This window comes from Trichechus manatus, unplaced genomic scaffold (assembly GCF_000243295.1).
Source record: "Trichechus manatus latirostris isolate Lorelei unplaced genomic scaffold, TriManLat1.0 scaffold00118, whole genome shotgun sequence".
Lineage (NCBI taxonomy): Eukaryota > Metazoa > Chordata > Mammalia > Sirenia > Trichechidae > Trichechus > Trichechus manatus.
In genome coordinates, this window is record NW_004444054.1 from 5,839,933 (window position 1) to 5,862,737 (window position 22,805).

At 37.0% G+C, this 22,805-nt stretch overlaps 1 protein-coding gene across 1 annotated transcript in view; it reads right to left on the reverse strand.

The window, feature by feature from the left end:
* NALCN (sodium leak channel, non-selective) overlaps positions 1 to 22,805 on the reverse strand; it is a 392,050-nt gene that overhangs the window by 79,090 nt on the left and 290,155 nt on the right. Inside the window, exon 17 of the mRNA XM_012557767.2 lies at positions 1,042 to 1,115. Within this exon, the coding sequence (XP_012413221.1) occupies positions 1,042 to 1,115 (74 nt within the window). The remainder of the gene's footprint in view (positions 1 to 1,041; positions 1,116 to 22,805) is intronic.

Consider the following 22,805-nt stretch of genomic DNA (forward strand, 5'->3'; position numbering starts at 1 on the left):
GTAAAGTAGAGGGTTAGGGAAAGAGAGAAAGACCCTCAAGGAAGTGGATTGACACAGCGGCTGCAACAATGGGCTCAAGCATAGCAACGTCTGTAGGGATGATGCAGGGCCGGGCAGTGTTTCACTTTGTTGTACAAAGGGTTGCTATGAGTCAGAGCCTACTCGACGGTCCTAACAACAGCAACATACCACAAAGGCAGATGAGAAAACTAAGGTCAGATAAGTGACTTGCTCAAGGTTGTAGGGGGAGAGAGCCAGGACCCCAGCCCAGGTCTTCTGACTCCAAGGCTAATAGCGTATGTTAGAACTGAAGGGATCCCGAAGATCACCTTTTCCAATCTTCCATTTAATAGGTGAGAAAACTGAGAATTTAAGTAACTTACCTGTTTGCAACATCAGGTCTTCAGTCCACTAGATCAAGGATTTGTTTTGTTTTATTTTCCCCAAACACTTGATTTTTTCACAATTTTTAAAGACACTAATATTTTATAATATCTTCCGCTTACATCACACTGAATTTAAAGTTCATGTCATTCTATATTACAACATACAACCTTCCAAAAGGATCTTAAGTGGCTAGCTTAGTTTTCCTTACTGATACTTCATTTCAAGGCAGATTTTAGAAAGTAGCATTAAAAATTACATGCTTTCATAAGCATTCTAAGATGAGCATGCTTCTAATAAATGTCTTATAATCCTTCATAATTACTTTTAAAAAGCTTACCCTTTTACCGTCTTTCAAGTCTACAGTGATTTGTATATTAGGTATTACAAAAGACATAAAACTGTTGAGAATAACAGTAAGTTGTTTTCAGCTTTTTGTAAATGTTTATACTTACAAATTGTCCTATTGAACTAATCAGATATTATTCTTTCAGGGAAAATATTATTTAGAAGTGTATATAGCCAAATCTATCTTCTTGCACAAAAAATATAGGTTGATACCCAGAAAATTAGTTCAGTGTTTTTTTAGAAAGTTCTTTTTTTGATTAATATAATCCCACTTGTGTTTAAATATGGATCAACATGTATTGGTGTTACCTTAAGATTTTAGTGACTGCGGTCTCCTTTTCCAGAAGGTTCCTTGCCCTGATGCTGAAAACAGACTTGCGAAGCTGTAAAATGATAGGAGTTTGACTTTAGTTTTGTAATGCTGGAATACTATACCGATAGGTCATTAAATGACATTCTAAAAACATTGAACGTGAATGTTTTCCCCTAAAGTATCATCATACCATTGATTCTATTATTCAGCTTTATTTTCTATTTCTCCTTTTATCTGGGCAAAACTGCAAACAAACTTATGGAGCTACGTGTCATGCCTTTGGGGGAGACACACTGGCTATGTGTCATTAGCAATACTCTTACCAAATAGGCTTTTCAGTTTCCAAAGACTTTGATGTTGGAACTAATACCGTTTAGTATTTTCATTAGTACAATGTTCTCTAACCCATGTTAGGATCTGCTTCAGGTTCTTAGCCTGTGATCCGATACTAATCTGCACGATAGGCTTAGGGGTTCTTTTGCCTACAGACATGTGGACAAATTAAATGAGCGTTCCAGGGTTCTTGCTCTGGCAATTGCAAAATTACTCCAGGGAAGAAGACTAAGGATAACAATCCTGAAAGACTGACCAGGAAGCAGAAGATATCCTCCCTCTAACTCAGCTCTGCCCTGCTTGACAAAGGGGGTGAATGTAAGCCTTGTGGGCAGAAAAAGGGCAGAGAAAGAACAGGGAAGCATAACCATCACGGGAAGATTCCTAACCACAAACAACTAGAAAGTGGAGCTCCGGAGGTCAGATTAAAGGTAATAATTGGGGCATGACCAGTTCATTCTGATCAATGGATTAGATTTGATTTATTGAGCACTTGGCATGGTATTAGTGACTATTGGAGATACAAGGTAAATAAGAATCAGAGTTCTTGGTTTTTAGAATTGAGTAGCCTAGTTAGGAAGGCAAGACTAGGGCACCTGAGATCATTGGTAAAAAGTACAACTCAGTAGGTATAAAGTGCCAGATGATCTGTAGAGTAGAGAAGATGAGAGGGGCGGTGAGACTTTGGGTGAGGGAGAACAATAGGTCTGGAATAGTTTTCAAAGACTTAATTGAAGAAGTGGAAGTTGTATTGGGAGTTGAAGGATGGTTTAGATTTCTCTAGGTCAAGGAGACAGCTTGAGTGAGGACTGAAGTTGGAAATAGGTGCATCTGGCAAGTTAATACAGTACAAACAATCCGTGTAAGTGCTCAGGGAGGTGGGTCTTTAAGCAAGACACGTGAAGGAAGCGCTGTGAGGCATACGGTGCTCAAATAAAGGAAGGGAGGGAAGAAAGCAGGAGACAGACCAACTCCATACTCAGTCAGAAGAAATCACCTTATTTTTTTTAAAAACAAGAATTAGGCAACTTGAGGTGCAAAGCCACAGAGGTCCAATCTCAAACAAATCTATAAATACGTGCTATCATGTCAGCCAGTAGGCCCATTTGGCCACAGCTGGGAGAGAATAATTACAGATGGGTCTTTCGACCAGAACTGAAAACTAGATAACATCACAATCATCAATATCATTTTCATATTTCGTGGCAGACCTGCAATAAAGGCCAGGATCACTGAACACATTGGCAATTTCCCCCATATGAGGAAAGGTGGCAAACTTATTTTTTTTTTCAATAATGTCAAACTGAATTGGTTTTATTATTCAGTAGAAATCTTAGGAGGATTAGCTATTGTGTGGACAATGAGGAAATCGTGGCTGTCATTTTTAGAAATCACATTTTTCCGGGTACCTTGCTAAGGTTATTTAAAACACTGCATCATGAAACTTTCTTAAATCTTCTTCCCTCCCCTAAAAGGGTAACTTTTGGCATTGACTTAACCCATGTCCCAAGAAGTGTTACTCAGTGTCGCTTGTGGAGACAGAAGACTCAGCTGAAGGGACCCTTAAGCACACACACAGCCATGAGAAAGGGCTAGGATGCAGAGATACTGGGACAGAGAGTTCAGGAGAGAGCTGCGGACCACACAACCCTTATTTCTTCTTCAAAGGGCAATATAAAGTGCTAGAGGCTGCGCTAGATGTAAGGTACAGCCTCATTCTTTTTTCCCTTAGCGTAAAGTGGCGGTCTAAATTCATTCACATATCAGCTGCCTCTTCAGTGGAGCATCTGCAACTTAAAACAATGTTCTCATGCTAGGAAAAATCTTTTCATAAACTGGGGATACCCAAACCTAACCAAAGCCGTTGCCGCGAGTCGATTCCGACTCTTTGCGACCTTATAGGACAGAGTAGAACTGCCCTATAGGGTTTGCCAGGAGAGGCTGGTGAATTCAAACTGTTGACCTTTTGGTTAGCAGCCGAACTCCTAACCACTGCGTCACCGGGGTTCCTAAACTGGGGATAGTATCTATTATATCGTTTCCTAAATGATTTCAACCGTGCTTAAGATTACTAAAGGACTATTCAATTTCCTTTGTCCTTATTTCCTCAGTAAAGCGAATTTTTTATTTCATTAGCAAAGCTTTGCACATTTTTTTCAGCAAAGGACAATCTCCAACGGTGCTTGAGACAAGACTCAGCGCTATACTGCTCTGCAGTGCCCTCTTCTGGCTCCAAAAGATACTGACAGTAATCTAAAATAATTATCAAAAATCTTGGGGAACACAGAGATCTGTTTCATAATAATTAACTTTAGATCTGGATTGGAAAATACCATCTATGAAAAAAATTAGTAGTTGCCCATATTGAATCTAAACATAGATGTAAGACTTAAAAAGAAGAGTATAGGTGACATATTTACATAAAGTTTGAATACTCGTTTGCATTGAGAAATTCACAGATTAGTTGGAAAAGACTCCAGTTATATTTTGTTTGTAAGTCTAATCCATTCAGCTCCACCACATAATCATTTTCTGACTGAATTAATTAACAAAAATAAATTAAATTCAAATGTACAAATAACTTCATATATTTTAAAGTCTTAAACTTTTAATTTAAAAGATGTTTCCAGAAATTTGCAATTTAACATGGGATTCAAGAGCCTCAAAGTTCAACTTAATTTGCACAGACTTATTTGTGGTTCATAATTTGGAGCTGAAGGACACACCAATGGATGGACCTCGCCGATTTTCTGGATATGTCTTTTCATCTACAGTTTGCCTCCTCATTCCCCTTTTTTGCTTCTAACTTATCTACTGAGGCATTGGTAGCTCCCTGGTAGAATTCTTGCGTTCCACATAGGAGAGCTGGGTTTGATTCCCAGCCAATGTACCTCATGCACGGCCACCACCTGTCTGTCAGTGAAGGTTTGTGTGTTGCTATGATGCTGAATAGATTTCAGCAGAGCTGCAGTCTAAGGTAGACTAGGAAGAAAGGCCTGGTGATCTACTTCTGAAAATCAGTCAATAAAACCCCTACGGATCACAATGGTCCAATCTACAACTGATCATGGGGATGTCACAGGACCAGCCAGTGTTTCCCTCCATAGTGCATGGGGTCGCCATGAGTCAGGGGCTGATTCAAAGGCAGCTAACAACAATTACAACAAGTTATCTATGGAAGAACCTGGGCCATTTCACGTGTACTTTTTTCAGAGTTCGGATTTTGCTGATTGCACACAGTGTAGAGTTCAACATGTTCTTCTATCCTCTGTATTTCCTGCAAATTGGCAGCTAGATCCAGAGGTTTGGTCAGACTCTGGTTTGATAAGGCCATCGGTGGCATTGTCTTCTTTTATCAGAAGCTGCACAATGGCTGGGTATCTCTCTTTCTGTAATGTTAGCAGTGTTCCTGTTCATTGGAATTCTAAATCTCTCATTCTTTTCATTTACTAGTCAGAATACTTTTGTAATGAAATGCTTCCTCTCATGTATTATTTAGTTACCCAGTGATACAACTCATATAGAAAAAGAAGGATATATGCTTGATTCTTAATCTATGTTTAAAAGGAAGGATATATGCTTGATTTTTTACCTCTGTTTACAAGGTTTAAAAAAATTTTTTTTTTAAATTGTGGCAAGATACATCTAACATAAAATTTGCCATTTAACAGTTTGTAAGTGGACATATCAGTGACATTAATTACATTTACCATATTGTAGCATGTATCACAACTTCATTCCTTTTTATGGCTGAATAATAGTCTATAGTATGTACAGACAATTTATCCATCCATTGATGGACACTTGAGTTGTTTACACCTTCTGGCTACTGTGAATAATACTGCTATGAACATTGTTGTACAAGCATCTGTTTGAGTTCTTGTTTTCAGTTCTTTTGGGTGTACATTTAGGAGTGGAATCGCTGGGTCACATGGTAATTCTAAGTTTAACTTTTCGAGGAACTACCAAACTATTTTTCACAGTGAGTGCACCATTTTAGAATCCCAGCAGCAATGCATGAGTGTTCTAATTTCTCTACATCATCTTTAACACTTGCTATTTTCCTTTTTTTTGGTAATAGCCCGTTCTAGTGTGTGTAAAATGGTATCTCACTGTGGTTTCGATTTTCATTTCCCTGATGGCTAATGATGTTGAGCATCTTTTTATGTGCTTCTTGGTCATTTGCATATCTTCTCTGTAGAAACGTACATTCAAGTCCTTTGTCCATTTTTTAATTGGGTTGTCTTTTTGTTGTTGAGTTGTAGGAGTTCTTTATATATTCTGGATATTAAATGCTTATAAGATATATGATTTGCAAATATTTTCTCCCATTCTGTAGGCTGTCTTTTCATTTTTGTGATAATATCTTTTTGATGCATAAAAGTTTTTAATTTTGATGTAGTCCAATTCATATATTTTTCTTTTGTTGCTCATGTCTTTGGTGTCATATCTAAGAATCCATTGCCAAACCCAAGATTATGAAGATTTATGTTTTTTTCTACGAGTGTTCTGGTTTTAGCTCTTATATTTAGGACATTAGTCCATTCTGACTTAAGTTTTTGATATAGTGTGAGGTAGGGGTACAACTTAATCCTTTGATACAGAAATTCCATTGTCCCAGCACCATGTTTTGTTTTTTTATTGTACTTTAGATGAAGGTTTACAGAACAAATTAGCTTCTCATTAAACAAGTAGTAAACATATTGTTTTGTGACATTGGTAACCAACCCCACTACATGTCAATACTCTCCCTTTCTCGACCCTGGGTTCCCTATTACCAACTTTCCTGTGCCCTCCTGCCTGCTGGTGCTTGCTCCTGGGCTGGTATGCCCCTTAGTCTCATTTTGTTTTATGGGTCCCTCTAGTCTTTGGCTGAAGAGTGAACCTTGGGAGTGACTTCATTACTGAGCTAAAAGAGCATCTGGGGACCAGGATCTCAGGAAACATCTAGCTCAATTGGCATAACATAGTTCATAAAGAAAATGTTCTACATTCTACCTTCTATTGTGATCCCTGTCAGGACAGTCGGTGGTGGTAGCTGGGCACCATCTAGTTGTGCCGGACTCAGTCTGGTGGAGGCTGTGGTAGTTGTGGTCCTTTGGTTCTTTGAACTAATCTTTCCCTTGTGTCTTTGGTTTTCTTCATTTTCCCTTGCTCCAGATGGTGTGACACCAGAGGAGTATCTTAGATGGCCGCTCACAAGCTTGTAAGACCCCAGACACTACTCACCAAAGTAGAATGTAGAACAATTTCTTTATAAACTATGTTATGTCAATTGAGCTAGATGCTCCCCGAGACCAGGGTCCCCAAAGCCCTCAGCCCAGAGATTCAGTCCCCCAGGGAGTTTGGATGTGTCTATGGAGCTTCCATGACCTTACCTTGGACAAGTTGTGTTGGCTTCCCCAGTACTGTTTACTGTCTTACCTGTCACCAAAGTTACCAGTTATCTATTGTCTATTTAGTGTTTTCCCATCCCCACCCCTCCCCTCCCTCATAAACATCAAAGATTGTTTCTTTTTGTGTGTAAACCTTTTCATGAGTTTTTATAGTAGTGGTCTCATACAATATTTGTCCTTTTGTGATTGACTTATTTCACTCAGCATAATGTCATCCATATTCATCCATGTTGTGAGATGCTTTGCAGATTCATTATTGTTCTTTGTTGTTGTGTGGTACTCCATTGTGTGTATGTACCATAGTTTGTTTATTCATTCTTCTCTTGATGGGCATCTAGGTTGTTTCTATCTTTTTGCTATTGTGAACAATTCTGCAATGAACATGGGTGACAGCACCATATTTTGAAGAGACTATTCTTTCTGCATTGAATGGAATTGGCACCCTTGTGAAAAATTTATTGGCCATAAATATTTGGGTTTTATTTCTGGGCTGTCCATTCTATTCCAGTGGTCTACATAGCTATCCTTATGACAGTAGCACACTGTTTTGATTACTGTAGTTTTCTGGTAAATTTTGAAATCGAGGAATTCAAGTCCTCCTAGGTTGTTTTTGTTTTTCAAGATTGTTTTGACTATTTTGCTGCCCCTTGCGATTCCTTATGAAATTTGAGGGTTAGCTTTTTCATTTCTGCCAAAAATGTCCTTGTAATTTTCATGGGGATAGCACTGATTCTGTAGATAACTTTAAGTAGTACTAGTATGTTACCAATGTTAAGTTTTCCAGTTTTTGAACACAGGATGCCTTTCCATTTATTTAGGTTTCCTTAATTTCTTTCAGCAATGTTTTCTAGTTTTAAGTGTACAAATTTGGAATTGTTTTCTTAATTTCCATTTTGAATTGTTCATTGCAGGTGTCTAGAAACACAACTGATTTTTGTGTGCTGATTTTGTACTGTGAAACTTTGATTAATTGATTTATTAGCTTACAGTTGCTTTCTTGTGGATTCTTTGGGATTTTCTATATATAGGATCATGTCATCTGCTAAAGATGAAGAAAACGGAAATCATCACAACTGGGTCCATAAACAACATCGCCATAAAGGGTGAAGAAATTAGAGTTGTCAAGGATTTCATTCTAATTGGATAAACAATCAATGCCCATGGAAACAGAATTCAAGAAATCAAATGACATATCACATATGGTAAATCTGCTGCAAAAGCCCTCCTTAAAATCTTTAAAAGCAAAGGTGTCACTGTGATGAGTAAGGGTATGCCTGACCCAAGCCATAGTCTTTTCAATTGTCTCATATGTATGTGAAAGTTGGACAATGAAAAAGAAAGACCTAAGAAGAATTGATCCATTTGAATTGTGGCGTAGTGAAGAATATTGAATATACTGTGGACTGCTGGAAGAACAAATCTGTCTTGGAGGAAGTACAGCCAGAATGCTCCTTAGAAGCAAGGATGGTAAGACTTTGGCTTGCTTACTTTGGGCACATCATCAAGAGGGATTATCAAGAGAAAGACATCATACTTGGTAAAGTAGAGGGCCAGCAAAAAAGAGGAAGACTCTCAAAGAGATAGATTGACACAGTGGCTGAAACAATGGACTCAAACATAACAATTATTGTGAGGATGGCACCGGACTGGGCAACATTTCATTCTGTTATACATAACAGACTCAAAGGCATCTAACAACAACATCTGCTAAAAGAGATAGTCTTAGTTGTTCTTTTACAATTTGGACGCCTTTTACTTATTTACTTTTTCTTGCCTACTTGCTCTGACTAGAATTTCCAATACAACGTTAAATGTTGCTGTTGTTAGGTGCTGTTGAATCTGTTCCACCTCATAGCGACTCTATGTTCCACAAAATGAAACACTGCCTGGTCCTACACCATCCTCACAATTGCTGCTATGTTTGAGCCCATCGTTGCAGCCACTGTGTCAATCAATCTCTCTGAGGGTCTTCCTCTTTCTCATTAACCCTTCACTTTCTCCAGGGACTGGTTCCTCCTGATAACATGTCCAATGTAGATGCATAGCAGTGGTAAAAGTAGACATCCTTGTCTTGTTCCTGATCTTAGGGACTAAGCTTTCGGTCTTTCACCACTGAATGTGATGTTAGCTGTGGGTTTTTCATAAAAGCCCTTTATTATGTTGAGGTAGTTCCCTTATATTCCTAGTTTTCTAAGTGTTTTTATCATAAAAAGGTGTTGTATTTTGTCAAATATCCTTTCCACCTCAGTTGGTATGGTCATGTGGTGGGTTTTTTTTTCTTTTTCTTTTTGTTCTATTAACAATGAATTTCTTATGTTTAACCATCCTCGCCTTCCTGGTCACTTGATCGTGGTGTATAATCCTTTTAATATGGTGCTGGATGTGGTTTGAAAGCATTTTGTTGAGGATTTTTGCATCAATATTAACAAGGGATATTGGTCTGTAGTTTTCTTTTCTTGTGGTATCTTTGACTGGCTTTGAAATCAGGCTAATGCTAGAAGAGTTTGAGATGGATTTATATTAATTCGTCTTTACTTGTGTAGTAGAATTCACCAGCGGAGTCATCTGGGCCTGAACTTTACTTTGTTGGGAGATTTTTGATTACCGATTCAATCTCTTTACTTGTTATAAGTCTATCGAGATTTTCTATTTCTTCTTGAGTTAAATAATTTGTGTTTCTAGGAAATTTTTAATTTCATCTAAATTATCTAATTTGTTGGTAGTTGGAATTAACTGGATGGCAACGTTTTGTTTTTTTCTTTGTAATAGTTTATAATATTCTTTTATAGCCCTTTTTATTTCTGTAAAGTTGGTAGCAATGTCCTCTGTTTTATTTCTAATTTTAGTAAGTTGTGTCTTGTGTCTTTTTTCTTGGGTAAACTAGCTAAAATTTGTCAAGTTTTTAAAAAAATATTTTTAAAGAAGCAACGTTTTGTTTCATTGATTCTATGTTTTTCCTATTCTCAATTTCATCATTTCCATTATCATCTCCACTCTAATCTTAATTTCCTGCCCTCTGCTAGCTTTGGGTTTAGTTGGCTCTTCTTTTCTGGTTCCTCAAGGTATAAAGTTAGGTTATTTATTTAAGATCTTCTATTTTAATGTAGGCATTTATGGCTATAAATTTTCTTTTGAACACTGATTTTGGTGCACCCATAAGTTTTGTATGTTGTGTTTCTACTTAGATTCATCTCTAAGTATCTTCTTATTTTCTTTGTGCTGTTTTTGACCACTGGTTGCTTAACAGTGTCTTGTTTAATTTTCACACATTTGTTAATGTTCTAGTTTTTCTGATATCTAGTTTCATTCTATTGTGGTTCAGGAGGACATTTTATATTATTTTAAGCTTTTTAAATGTATTGAGACTTGTTTTATGGCATAATATATGGTCTATACAAGAGAATGATCCATTTGCACTGGAGAAGAATGTGTATTCTGCTGTTTTGGGGTGGAGTGTTCTATACACGTCTGTTAGATCTAGTTGAATTATTGTTGTTAAAGTCCTCTAATTCCTTGTTGATCTTCCGTTTAGATGTTCTATCCATTACTGGAAGTGTGCATTTAAGTCTCTAACTATTATTATATAACATCTATTTCTCCCTTCAATTCTGTCAATGTTTGCTTCATATATCTTGGTGCTCTGTTGTTAGGTACATATATGTTTATAAATGTTATATATTCTTGATGAATTAACCCCTTTATCAATATATAATCTCCTTCTTTGGCAATTGTAACAGCTTTTGATTTAAAGTCAAAATATAGCTACATCTATTTTATCTGATATTACTACAGTCATCTCAGCTCTCTTTTGGTTACTATTTACATGGAATCCCCTCTCCTCCATCTTTTCACTTTCAACCTATATGTCTTTGAACCTACAGTTAGTTTCTTGTAGACTGTATGTAATTGGATTTTTTTTTTTAGCATTATTCCTATCTCTACCTTTTATTAAAGAGTTTAATTCATTTACATTGAAATTAATGACTGATAAGGAAGGACTAACTTCTGCCATTTTGCTATTTGTTTTTTGTGTTTTTCTACATTTATTATCCCTCATTTCCTCCATTACTGCTTTCTTCTATGTTTACTTGATTTTTTGGAGTGAACCATTTTGATTCCTTTCTCATTTCCTTTTGCGTATATATATATATAGATATATATTTTTTTGACACCATGGGGATTACACTGAACATTCTAAATTTATAATAATTTAGTTTGAATTGATACCCACTTTAGTTTAATAGCATATGAAAGCTCTGCTCCTCTCTTTTTGTTGTTCTTGCCACAAATTACATCTGTATACATTGTGTGCCCAATAACATAGACTGATAATTGTTTTTATGCTTTCTCAGTCATGTAGGACATAAAACGTGGTTGCAAATAAAAAATACAATAATACTGCATTTTATAATTTCCTATGTAGTTACCTTTACTGATGATCTTTATTTCTTCATATGGTTTCAAGTTACTGTCTAGTGTCCTTTCACTGCAAAATGAAGGACTCTTAGCATTTCTTGTAGAGTGGATCTAGATGTAATAAAATTCCTCAGCTTTTTATATCTGGGAATATCTTAATTTATCCTTTATTTTTGAAGAACAGCTTTGCCAGACATAGAATTCTTGGTTGACATTCTCTATTTTTGGCACTTTAAATATGGCATACCACTTGCCTTCTCCCCGCAAACCATCATGATTTCTGATGAAAAATTGACAGTTAATCTCATTGAGGATTCCTTGTATGTGATGAATTGCTTCTTTTTTGCTGCTTTCAGGAATATCTTTTTGTCTTTGGCTTTCAACAGTTTGATTAAATGTGTCTTGAAGTGGATCTCTTTGAGTTTATCCTACTAGGAGTTGTGCTTCTTAAATGTGTAGGTTCATGTCTTTCTTCTAATTTGGGAAGTTTTGACCAGTATTTCTTCAAATATTCTTTCTGTTCTCCTTTCTCCTTTTGAAACTCCCATAATGTGTATGTTGGTCCACTCGGTAGTGTGCTACAGGTTCCTTAGGGTCTCTTTACTTTTCTTCATTATTTGTAATTTCTGCTCCGCAAACTGGATAATTTCAATTGTCCTATCTTCAAGTTTGCTGATTCTTTTTTTCTTTTTGTGAAAATCTGATGTTGATCTCCTCTAGTGAATTTTTAATTTCAGTTATTATAGTTTTCAGCTCCAGAATTTCTGTTTCCTTTTCATAATTTTTGTTTCTTTATGATATTCTTATTTTGTTCATATATGTGTTCCTGATTTCATTTAGTTCTATAGCTATATTTTCCGTGGACTCTTTGAGCATATTTAAGACAGTTGTTTTAAACTTTTTCTCCATTAAGTCTAATGCTTGGGCTTCCTCAGGGATAGTTTATGTTGCTTTACTTTGTTCCTTTGAATCTGTCATCCTTTCCTATTTCTTTGTATGTCTTGCAATTTTTTACCGAAAATTGGACCTCTGGAAATCAGATTCTCCTTTTCCAGACTTTGCTCTCTGTTTTTTTTTTAATTGTTGAAGGCTGTAGTAGTCTATGGGATTAGTGACTTCCAAATTATTATTAAAAAGACTGTATTCCTTTTCATGTGTCATTACTGAAGTCTCTGTTCCTTTAGCTTGTGTTTAGCTAGTGTTTTGACAGATTTCCTTTAATACCAGGGACTAAATCAAAATATACCAAAAACAAAGAACGAAACGCATCTCCCAGTCTTTGCCTATTGGCTCTGTGCTGGGACATACCTTTAATACTTAGTCAGGCTGTCATTGAGCCTAGAGATCAGGCCAAGTTGAAAGCTTTTCTTGGGTCTTTTCTGAGCATATATTTTGTCCTGTGTATGGCATGGCTTTCTAAATTCCCTCGAATATACAGGTGCTTTTGAATGTCCTAATTTCCAAAGAAAATATCTCCTTGGCTTTTCCTTTCAGTCCTCAGGTGGTCTACTGTATGTCTCAATCTTATTCTTTTGCCCCAGGTGGCTATGGCTTGATTGTAGCCTTATAGTGTTTTCAAGCAATGATTTCCACTTTTCCATCTGTAATGACTTTCAAGATAGACAAAACTGATATAAGTGCCTTGCATTAGTCCTTCAGGTAGCGCCAGGCAGTTTAAAACAGACAAACAATAATGCTTTTCTGATTACTCTGGAACCAGGGAACAAGGTTCCACAGTGGGAACGTGAATGCTACCTCCAAGACTGCCACCAAGACACAAAGGTGTGAGGTATGGGCAAGGAAAAGAGTCACAAAACTTTCTTACAATTTTTAAGGTGCCTTTTTCTTAACTCAAGGTTTTCTTGGTTGCTGTAAACTTTTAATGATTTTCCAGAGTTCTGACAAAGTTGGTTCTGACAGTCTGCTTGTTTTTGATGTTTCTGTGGGGGGCCATGAACTTGGAGCTGTCTACTCCACCATCTTGCTGATGTGACTCCTCTGTATTGTTTTTACTAGTTTTTAATACAATTGATTGATTTTACTAAGTTTTCTTAAGGTGACCAATTATTATTTTTAAAATGTCATTAGGAACTCAAGGATTTAAACATATTTGATGGGTTTCCATCCTTTAGAATTATTTTTGTTATTGTAGGTCCAATTATCCTAACTCTGCTTAGTGGGAATTTTTTCAAGTTAGCTTGTAGGTCCTTTTGACACAACCCTAATAGTCTTTGGCAAAGCTTTCTTGTTCTCACATATGATAAGATGTTCCATGCTTAGTTTGTACCATTCTTGTTCCAAATAAACTATTTCCCCCAAAAACTCCAATTATGAATGACCTTGGGAAATAGTATTTCAAGAACATAATATAGACTCCAATGATGCTCAATGCTATTGAGTTTGTCATTGTTTGTAGGTCTTTGCCTGGATAGAGCTGGCAGTTATTTTTAAAGATAAAATAATCCTGAGTTTTTCTTATATTTTCTTATATTTTCAATTTAAGTTCGGACCACAAGAATTTTACTTAATCTCTTCTGTATGACATCCATGTCTCCTTTCTTTTTTTTTCCATATCAAGACTTTTGATTATCAAGGACATGGGATGATGGAATTATACTATCATCTCATAATTGCTCATTAATTTTATTCTACATTTCACAGATAATAGTTTCAGATTAACAATACTTATACTACCAATACAACTAACACTACCAATGCAACTAATGAATATTAGAAAGTGTTTGTATATATTCTTTCATTCTCCTCCAAATTTGTATATGTGTACTATACCTGTATTATTAGAGGAAATAACTATGACATATTTATTATACTCTCCTTTTTAATTCTCATCTATCCTCAGTTCTTCATATAATTATAATGTTCATGTGCACCATCAGTTGTTATGTCAATGTCTCTCTAATTATTTTGGTTGACCTTAATGACACAGATGGAGTGAAGTTTTCAAGACCTTCATTTGCTGATGTGGCATGACTCAAAATGAGAAAAAACAGCTGCAAACATCCATTCATAACTGGAACGTGGAATATTCAAAGTATGAATTTAGGAAAATTAGAAGTCATCAAAATTGAAATGGAAAGCATAAAGATTGATATCTTAGTCATTAGAGAGATGAAATGGACTGGTATTGGCCATTCTGAATCGGACAATCATATGGTCTACTATGCTAGGAATGACAAATTGAAGAGGAACAGTGTCACATTCATTGTCAAAATGAACATTTTAAAATCTATCATTAAATACAACACTTTCAGTGATAGGATAATATCCATAAGCTTACAAGGAACAGCAGTTAATATGATTATTATTCAAATTTAAACACCAACACACCAATGCCAAAGATGAAGAAATTGAAGATTTTACCAACTTCTGCAGTCTGAAATTGATCAAAATGCAATCAAGATTCATTGATAATTACTGGTGATAGGAATGTGAAAGTTGGAAACAAAGGAGGATCAGTAGTTGGAAAATATGGCCTTGGTGATCGAAATGATGTGGGAGATCGCATGATAGAATTTTGCAAGATCAAAGACTTACTAATTTCAAATACTTTTTTTCAACAACATAAACAGCGACAATACATATTGATTGCCCTGGATGAAATTCACAGGAATCAAATCGAATACATCTGTGGAAAGAGAAGATGGAGAACCTCAATATCATCAGTCAGAACAAGGCCAAGGGCTGACCGTGGAACAGACCATCATATGCAAGTTCAAGTTGAAGCTGAAGAAAATTAAACAAGTCCACAAGAGCCAAAGTACAGCCTTGAATTTCGAGACCATCTCAAGAAAAGATTTGACACGCTGAACACTAATGACAGAAGACCAGACCAATTGTAGGATGATATCAAGGACATCATACATGAAGAAAGCAAAAGGTCATTAAAAAGACGGAAAAGAAAAGACCAAAATGGATGTCAGAAGAGACTCTGAAACTTGCTCTTGAACGTCGAGTAGCTAAAGCAAAAGAAAGAAATGATGACGTTGAAGAGTTGAACAGAAGATTTCAAAGGGGGGCTCCAGAACAAAGGAAAGTATTATAATGAAATGTGCTAAGACCTGGAGTTAGAAAACCAAAAGTGAAGAACACGCTCAGCATTTCTCAAGCTGAAAGAACTGAAGAAAATATTCAAGCCTCGAGTTGCAATATTGAAGGCAAAATATTGAATAACTCAGGAAGCATCAAAAGCAGATGGAAGGAATACACAGAGTCACTGTACAAAAAGAATTGGTTGATGTTCAATCGTTTCAAGAGGTAGCATACGATCAAGAATCAATGGTACTGAAGGAAGAAGTCCAAGCTGCACTCAAGGCATTGGCAAAAAACAAGGCTCCAGGAATTAACCGAATACTAATTGAGATGTTTCAACAAATGGATGCAATGCTGGAAGTGCTCACTCGTCTATGCCAAGAAATTTGGAAAACAGCTACCTGGCCAATAGACTGGAAGGGATCCATATATGTGCCTATTCCAAAGAAAAGTAATTCAATGGACTGTGGAAATTATAAAAAAGTATTATTAATATCACATGAAAGTAAAATTATGATGAAGATTCAAAAATGGTTGTAGCAATACATTGACAGGGAACTGCCAGAGTTCAAGCTGGATTCAGAAGAGGACATGGAAGGAGGGATATAACTGCTGATGTCAGATGGATCTTTCCTGAAAGCAGAGACTACCAGAAAGATGTTTATCTGTATTTTATTGACTACTCAATGGCCTTAGACTGTGTGGATCCTAATAAATTATGGATAACATTGCGAAGAATAGGAATTACAGAACACTTAATTGTGCTCATGTGGAACCTGTGCATGGACCAAGAGGCAGTTGTTTGAACAGAAGGAGGGGATACAGCATGGTTTAAAATCAAGAAAGATGTGCATCAGGGTTGTATTCTTTCACCATTCTTATTCAATCTGTATGCTGAGCGAATAATCTGAGAAGCTGGACTGTATGAAGAAGAACTCGGCATCAGGATTGGAGGAAGACTCATTAACAACCTGTGATTTGCAGATGACACAACTTTGCTTGCTGAAAGTGAAGAGGACTTGAAGCACTTACTGATGAAGATTTAAGGCTACAGTCTTCTGTATGGATTACGCCTCAACATAAACAAAACAAAAATCCTCACAACTGGACCAATAAGTAACATCAATATAAATGGAGAAACGATTGAAGTTATCAAGGATTTCATTTTACTTGAATCCATAATCAACACCCATGGAAGCAGCAGTCAAGAAATCATATGAGGTATTGCATTGGGCAAATCTGCTACAAAAGAACTCTTTAAAGTATTAAAAAGCAAAGATATCACTTTAAGGACCAAGGAGTGCCTGATCCACGCCACGGTATTTTCAATTGCCTCATATGCATGTGAAAGCTGGACACTTTTAAGGAAGACCGAAGAAGAATTGGTGCCTTTGAATTACAGTGTTGGCAAAGAATACTGAATGTACCATGGACTGCCAGAAGAACAAACAAATCTGTCCTGGAAGAAGTACAGCCAGAATGTTCCTTTGAAGGGAGCATGGTGAGACTTCTCATATACTTTGGACATGTTATCACAAGGGACCAGTCCCTGGAGAAGGATATCATGCTTGGTAGAGGGTCAGTGAAAAAGAGGAAGACCCTCAAGGATATGGATTCACACAGTGGCTGCAAAACTAGGTTCAAACACAGCAACAAAAGTGAGGCTGCTGCAGGATTGGGTAGCATTTCGTTCTGGTACAGATGGGGTCGCTATGAGTCATAGTCAACTAGAAGATACCTAACAACAACCTGGGAGTAACCACAGCTCTACTGAGTGATATTAGATGCCTCTGAGATGCGACAGTGCTTAGACTTAAGGAACTATGGCTTCACCCTAATGATCCCTGCAGAAATTGAAAGCTTCAATATTTATTTGAAAAAGAAAACCACAAATACTGCAAATATTCAGCTAAATTTTTTGATTTGGAGTGTTAACAGTAAATTCGTTTCCAACTGAGAAAAAATTTGGGAGACATTATTTTTCTTTTGTCATTTTGAAAATATTAACAGATTAATAATAAATGGGAAAGTGGTTATAAAAATATGACCATAGAATACAAAACCATGGTCTGATGAACAGGGCTTGACGAATGTCATTTCTGCTAGAATGGTGTAGTGTAATGAGCCACTTTGTTGAATAAGTCTCCTACATAAAATACAGTAATTGGAAATATGCAATTACTCAAAAGTACATAGGTTGAATGTCATACCTCATTGGGCTGTATTTGAACTTTTCATGCACCCATGAACTGAAAATTAATCCCAAAGTGCACATGACAAATTATTTGTATGGAAATATGTTTTTATAAAATAAACTTCTAAAGGAATTGACAATATGCTTGGAAAGAGAGAATTTAAAAAGAAAAAAATTTTTAAAGGTGATTAGTGTAGGTGGCATTGAGAGTAAAATTGTCGTATTAGCATGGATATACAGGTGAATACCATTATGCTATGTTATGAAGCTTTGAAATGTGCTTTAAAATGTAAATTTTGTGAAAAGGGAGTTTCAGATGGGTCAAGCCTTTTTAAGTTATTACAACATTATAAAATCTGAGCCCTGAAAAAATACCAGGTATAAAAGTTAAAATATGCATGTAAACATGCATATTTTACACACACACACCACCCCCCAATCTTTATACTTCCTTTGGGCTGTAGGGTATTGAGCTCTGTAAGAGAAGCATCGTTTTATCCTTTCTGTGAACTCCACTAGATTGTACACTTCATACAATAAGGACCATATCTTCCTTGCCCTGCCCATTACATTTTCCTCCATTGTCTAGCATTGTGCATAGTTGGTGCTTGAAATATATTCAAGAATGAATTAATTTCATAATATTAAAGAATGCCTCCCTTTTCTGGCCTACATTCTTTTCTTATGTAATTAATCTTTGAAATAAAAAAAGGAAATCAAGTCAAACTTGATATATAGAGAAATCTTGTAAAATTGGAAACTAAATGATTGGGAACTTGTTAGGTACCATCGAGTTGGTTCCGACTCTAGCAACCCTATGTACAACAGGACGAAACACTGCCTGGTCCTGCACCATCCTCACAATCATTATGCTAAAGCCCATTGTTGCAGCCACTGTGTCAATCCATCTCCTTGAGGGTCTTCCTCTTTTTCACTGACTTTACCAAGCATGATGTCTTTCTCCAGGGACTAGTCCCTCCTGATAACACGTCCGAAATACATAAGACAAAGTATCACCTTCTTTGATTTTAAGGAACATTCTGGCTGTACTTCTTCCGAGACAGATTTGTTTGTTCTTCTGGCAGTCCATGGTCTATTTAATATTCTTTGCCAACACCATAATTCAAAGGCATCAGTTCTTCTTCAGTCTTCCTTATTCATCGTCCAGCTTTCGCATGCATATGATGCCGACTGAAAATACTATGACTTGGGTCAGGCACACTGTAGTCGTCAAAGTGACATCTTTGCTTTTCGACACTTTTAAAAGGTCTTTTGCAGCAGATTTGCCCAGTGCAATACCTCGTTTGATTTCTTGACTGCTGTTTCCATGGAAACTTAATTATAAACTTAATTGGATTTTTTGCACTTGAACTTTATAACAATGCTTTTGTCACCAGAGCAATATCCCAGAGTCACTGTAGATCTGGTCAACTCTCTAACAACTTATACCTCACTCAGACTAATATAATGATAATGGAGGATACAAAGGGTATGGGAAAAGCACTATCTCCAATTATTAAAAACAATTAGATATGTGTAATACGCAGTGCTTATTGGTAAGAAATTATAAATACATGCTAGACATATTTCTGAGCACAGGCTTGGGCTGTGGTTAAGAGCTCGGCTGCTAATCAAAAGGTCAGTAGCTCGAATTCACCAGCTGCTCCTTGGAAACCCTATGGGGCACTTCTACTCTGTCCTATAGCATCTCTATAAGGTTGCTATGAGTCTGAATCAACTCAATGGCAATGGGTGTGATTTTTTTGAAATAAATGTCAAAATGACTTTATGGATATAGCTCATATAAACAGAAAGACCAAGATTGCAAATTGCATCGTCAGATGCTGCAGAGATAAAAAAGATGAATGGATTTATGATTCTGGAGAAAATGCTAGATGTTTCTAACCACGCTGGTGTTTGTGAATTTAAAATACATGGCACTTTAGTAATATAAGGAAGAAGCCCCTGGACTCTTATTATGATTTAATTGCATTTGACCTTCAGGTCTAAATAACAAAAACATCGTCATCAACAACTGCAACACATAGAGACTGGCATAACACTTCATAGAAAATAAAATTTGTAAGTAAGACTAAATTCAAAAGAGAAGAAAGTTGAAAAAGAAGAGCAAAATACAAATTGCAAAGATAGGATTAGCAGTGACCTCAACGCTCCATTATCTGCTTGGGAGACAGTACAGAAAACTCTTGATTAAAAGCATTGCATATTACCTATAAAAGATTTTTAGTCCTAGAATGATTGACTTGTGACCCTCAATAGACTTAAACTTGGGGAATGCAAAAAAAAAAAAAAAAAAAAATAATCCCCAGCTAAAAATGATTATAAAATTAAATATTCTGCAAAAATAATCATTGATAGGAAATTCCTACTCTTATGTTAGTTGAAGGCTGGAAAATGTGTTTTTCACACAGCACACTGTATGTATATAAAGGACCCCAATAAATGATCACTGAATGAAACAATGTATATTTAAATGCAACCATATTACATTCTAAGTTCATAAATATACTGCAAAAAGAAAAAAGAAAAAAGTTTTGGTTTTATGTTACAGATATTTTTATTTCCTCTTCATTATTGTGAATAAATAGTCACTCAATTATCTATTAAAGAATCTTTAAGTGAAACAAACAAATACGTAGGACTGTTATATTTGGGGAGCCCTGGTGGCACAGCGGTTAGGAGCTCGGCTGCTAACAAAAAGGTCGGCAGTTTGAATCCATCAGGTGCTCTTTGGAAACTCTATGGGGCGGTTCTACTCAGTCCTATAGGGTCATTATGAGTCGGGATTGACTGGACAGCAATGGGTTTGGTTTTTTGGTTTGGTTATATTTGGTGTGCTGGACACCACTTCCTTCCTCCTTCTCACCACACTACTTTGTATCTCATGATTATGTGGTACCTGTTGCCCCCGAGTCAATTCCGACTTACAACCACCCTACAGGACAGAGCAGAACAGCCCCATAAGGCTTCCGAGGCTGTAAATCTTTACGGAAGCAGACTGCCACATCTTTCTCCCAAGGAGCAGCTGGTGGTTTCCAACCGGCAACCTTTCGGTTAATAGCCAAGCTCTTAAACCACTGCATCACCAGGGCTCCTTGGTTATGTGGTAGTATTCTGTAATTTCCCACTCTTCTCCTAGGGAGATGTCCTGAATAGTACTGCAGATACGCTAAGCTATTATTTAAAAAAAAACAAAAAACAAAAACTTTCAGAAGCACCAAAGCCCTAAAGATGAAAACAGGCTACTCTCTCTCTCTTTTTCTTTTAAGTAAGTAAATGTTCATCCTGGAAATTACAGATCAAGCTGAGTAACTAACTTGCTATGTGTGGAGTTACTAGAAGAAATCATTAAACACTCTATAATCATATAGCACATAGGAAAATGCTGTACTGCAATCAACAAGGCTTTGTGAAGATTCTGCCATTCTGGGACAATTTAATTTATTTCTGTGAGGGTCTAAGACACTGAATAGGGAATGAGGGTAGCAACTGAATATCCTCAGCAAAGACCCGACCTCCCCGCACCCCCCAAAAAAATCAGACTCATATACAATAAGGAAAAAAATAAGTAAAATATTGTGCTACATCTGAAGGTTATTTTATTTCAGTAAAAGTCATTTTTCTTGAACGATGAATGTAAGCCTATTGGCTAAGTTTTGACTCCGACATGGTTTAATAACTGTAACCTTTCTTATCTGGTATACTAGGAATATACCATACATTATGCCAGGTGTGATGCTAAATTTTTAACATACACTGTATTATTTAACTCTCATAACAAGTCTTGAAAATAAGAATGTGATCCATTTTACAGATAAGGATCGGACCCTACATCAATCTTATTCAAAAACTCTTTGCTGTCAAGTCGATTTTGACTCCTAGTGACCCTACAGGACAGAGGAGAACTGCCCCATACGGTTTCCAAGAAGCAGCTGCTGGATTCAAACTGCCAACTTTTTGGTTAGCAGCCTGAGCTCTTAACCGCTGTGCCACCAGGGCTCCTCTTCCATCAGTACTCTTCTTCTCAAACAGTTACACCAAGCATGTAATGCTGGTTAGCTTTCTGTGCCTTTTCATATACTGTCTTCTGCCTGGAGCAACTTTCTCCTGAAAGGTGAACTTAGGTGTCCTTGCCTCTTGATTCCTGTAATATATTTTACATGGATCCATTTTCCTGTGTTTCTCCCTGCTAGCAGATGAACTTCGTGCTCATTGTTGAATTCTCCTGACCCAGACGAGGGCCAGGTGAATAACAGGGACTTCATAGATGCTCGTTGAATGACAGACTAAATGTTGAATACATATGGAAATGAAAAGAGTAAACAAAATGTAATATTTACATTTATTGCTTTCCTCCTTATTTTGCACATTAGCTAGCTGTTAATTGTGAAGACTTATTAAAGGAACTTGCTACATGCTTAGCAGAAAGGAGGCAGATAAGGGAGAGAAGAGATACTACCCTATTTTCCAAGAAACATTCACAGTTCTTTACCAGTTACGAGCTCTGAGTCCTTCATTAAGTGAGATGATCAGTGAGTGTGAAGAAGAAGGGTGAGGAGACCTTCTCTGGCAGGTCCAGGGATAGAAGTGTGGGGCTAGGATGGCCCTCTTCCCTCCATCAGACTCAGGTTGATGTAGCTCCATGAGGGTCACTCACATTTCCCAGACAGTTGTGGGTTCTCACCCCGGAAATGGCACATGAGTAAAGCTAACCCAAAATCCACTGCTGTCAAGTCGATTCTGACTCATAGTTACCCTATAGGACCAAGCAGAATTGCCACTTAGGGCTTCCAAGGCTGTAATCATTACAAAAGCAGACTGCCACGTCTTTCTCCTGTGGAACAGCTGGTGAGTTCGGACTCCTGATCTTTCTGTTAGCAACCAGGGCCTTAAGCACCACACCACCAGGGCTCCTCAGTCCAGCAAAGCCAGCAGGGCAGAAGGTTCAGGGAGGTCAGGCTAAAGAGCAATGAGAGCCCCCAGACTCAACAATGGTGGAAATCTTGCCCTTGAGGAGATGACTCACTTCTGAAGACTGAGTGGGTGATTTTATTACCAGCGCTATTAGAAAACCAAATTCACTTCTCAGTTTATTAACAAGACCTCTGCTGAAGGAAGCTATCATCTCTATAACATAGAGAAAAAATACGAATAGAAAAAGCGTTACCTGGTTTCCTTTTCTTGAAAACTAGAGAAAGTCCTCCTCAGATATGCAGGTTTATCTCTTAACCAGTGAGAAAAGTCGCCCACAGATGTTTGTGGGTGTGAGCAGAAAGGAACGTGGGAATGGTCACTTGGGAATCTCATTCCTATCAAGTCTGGAAGGGCAGCCATACATCCCAAGGGGTAG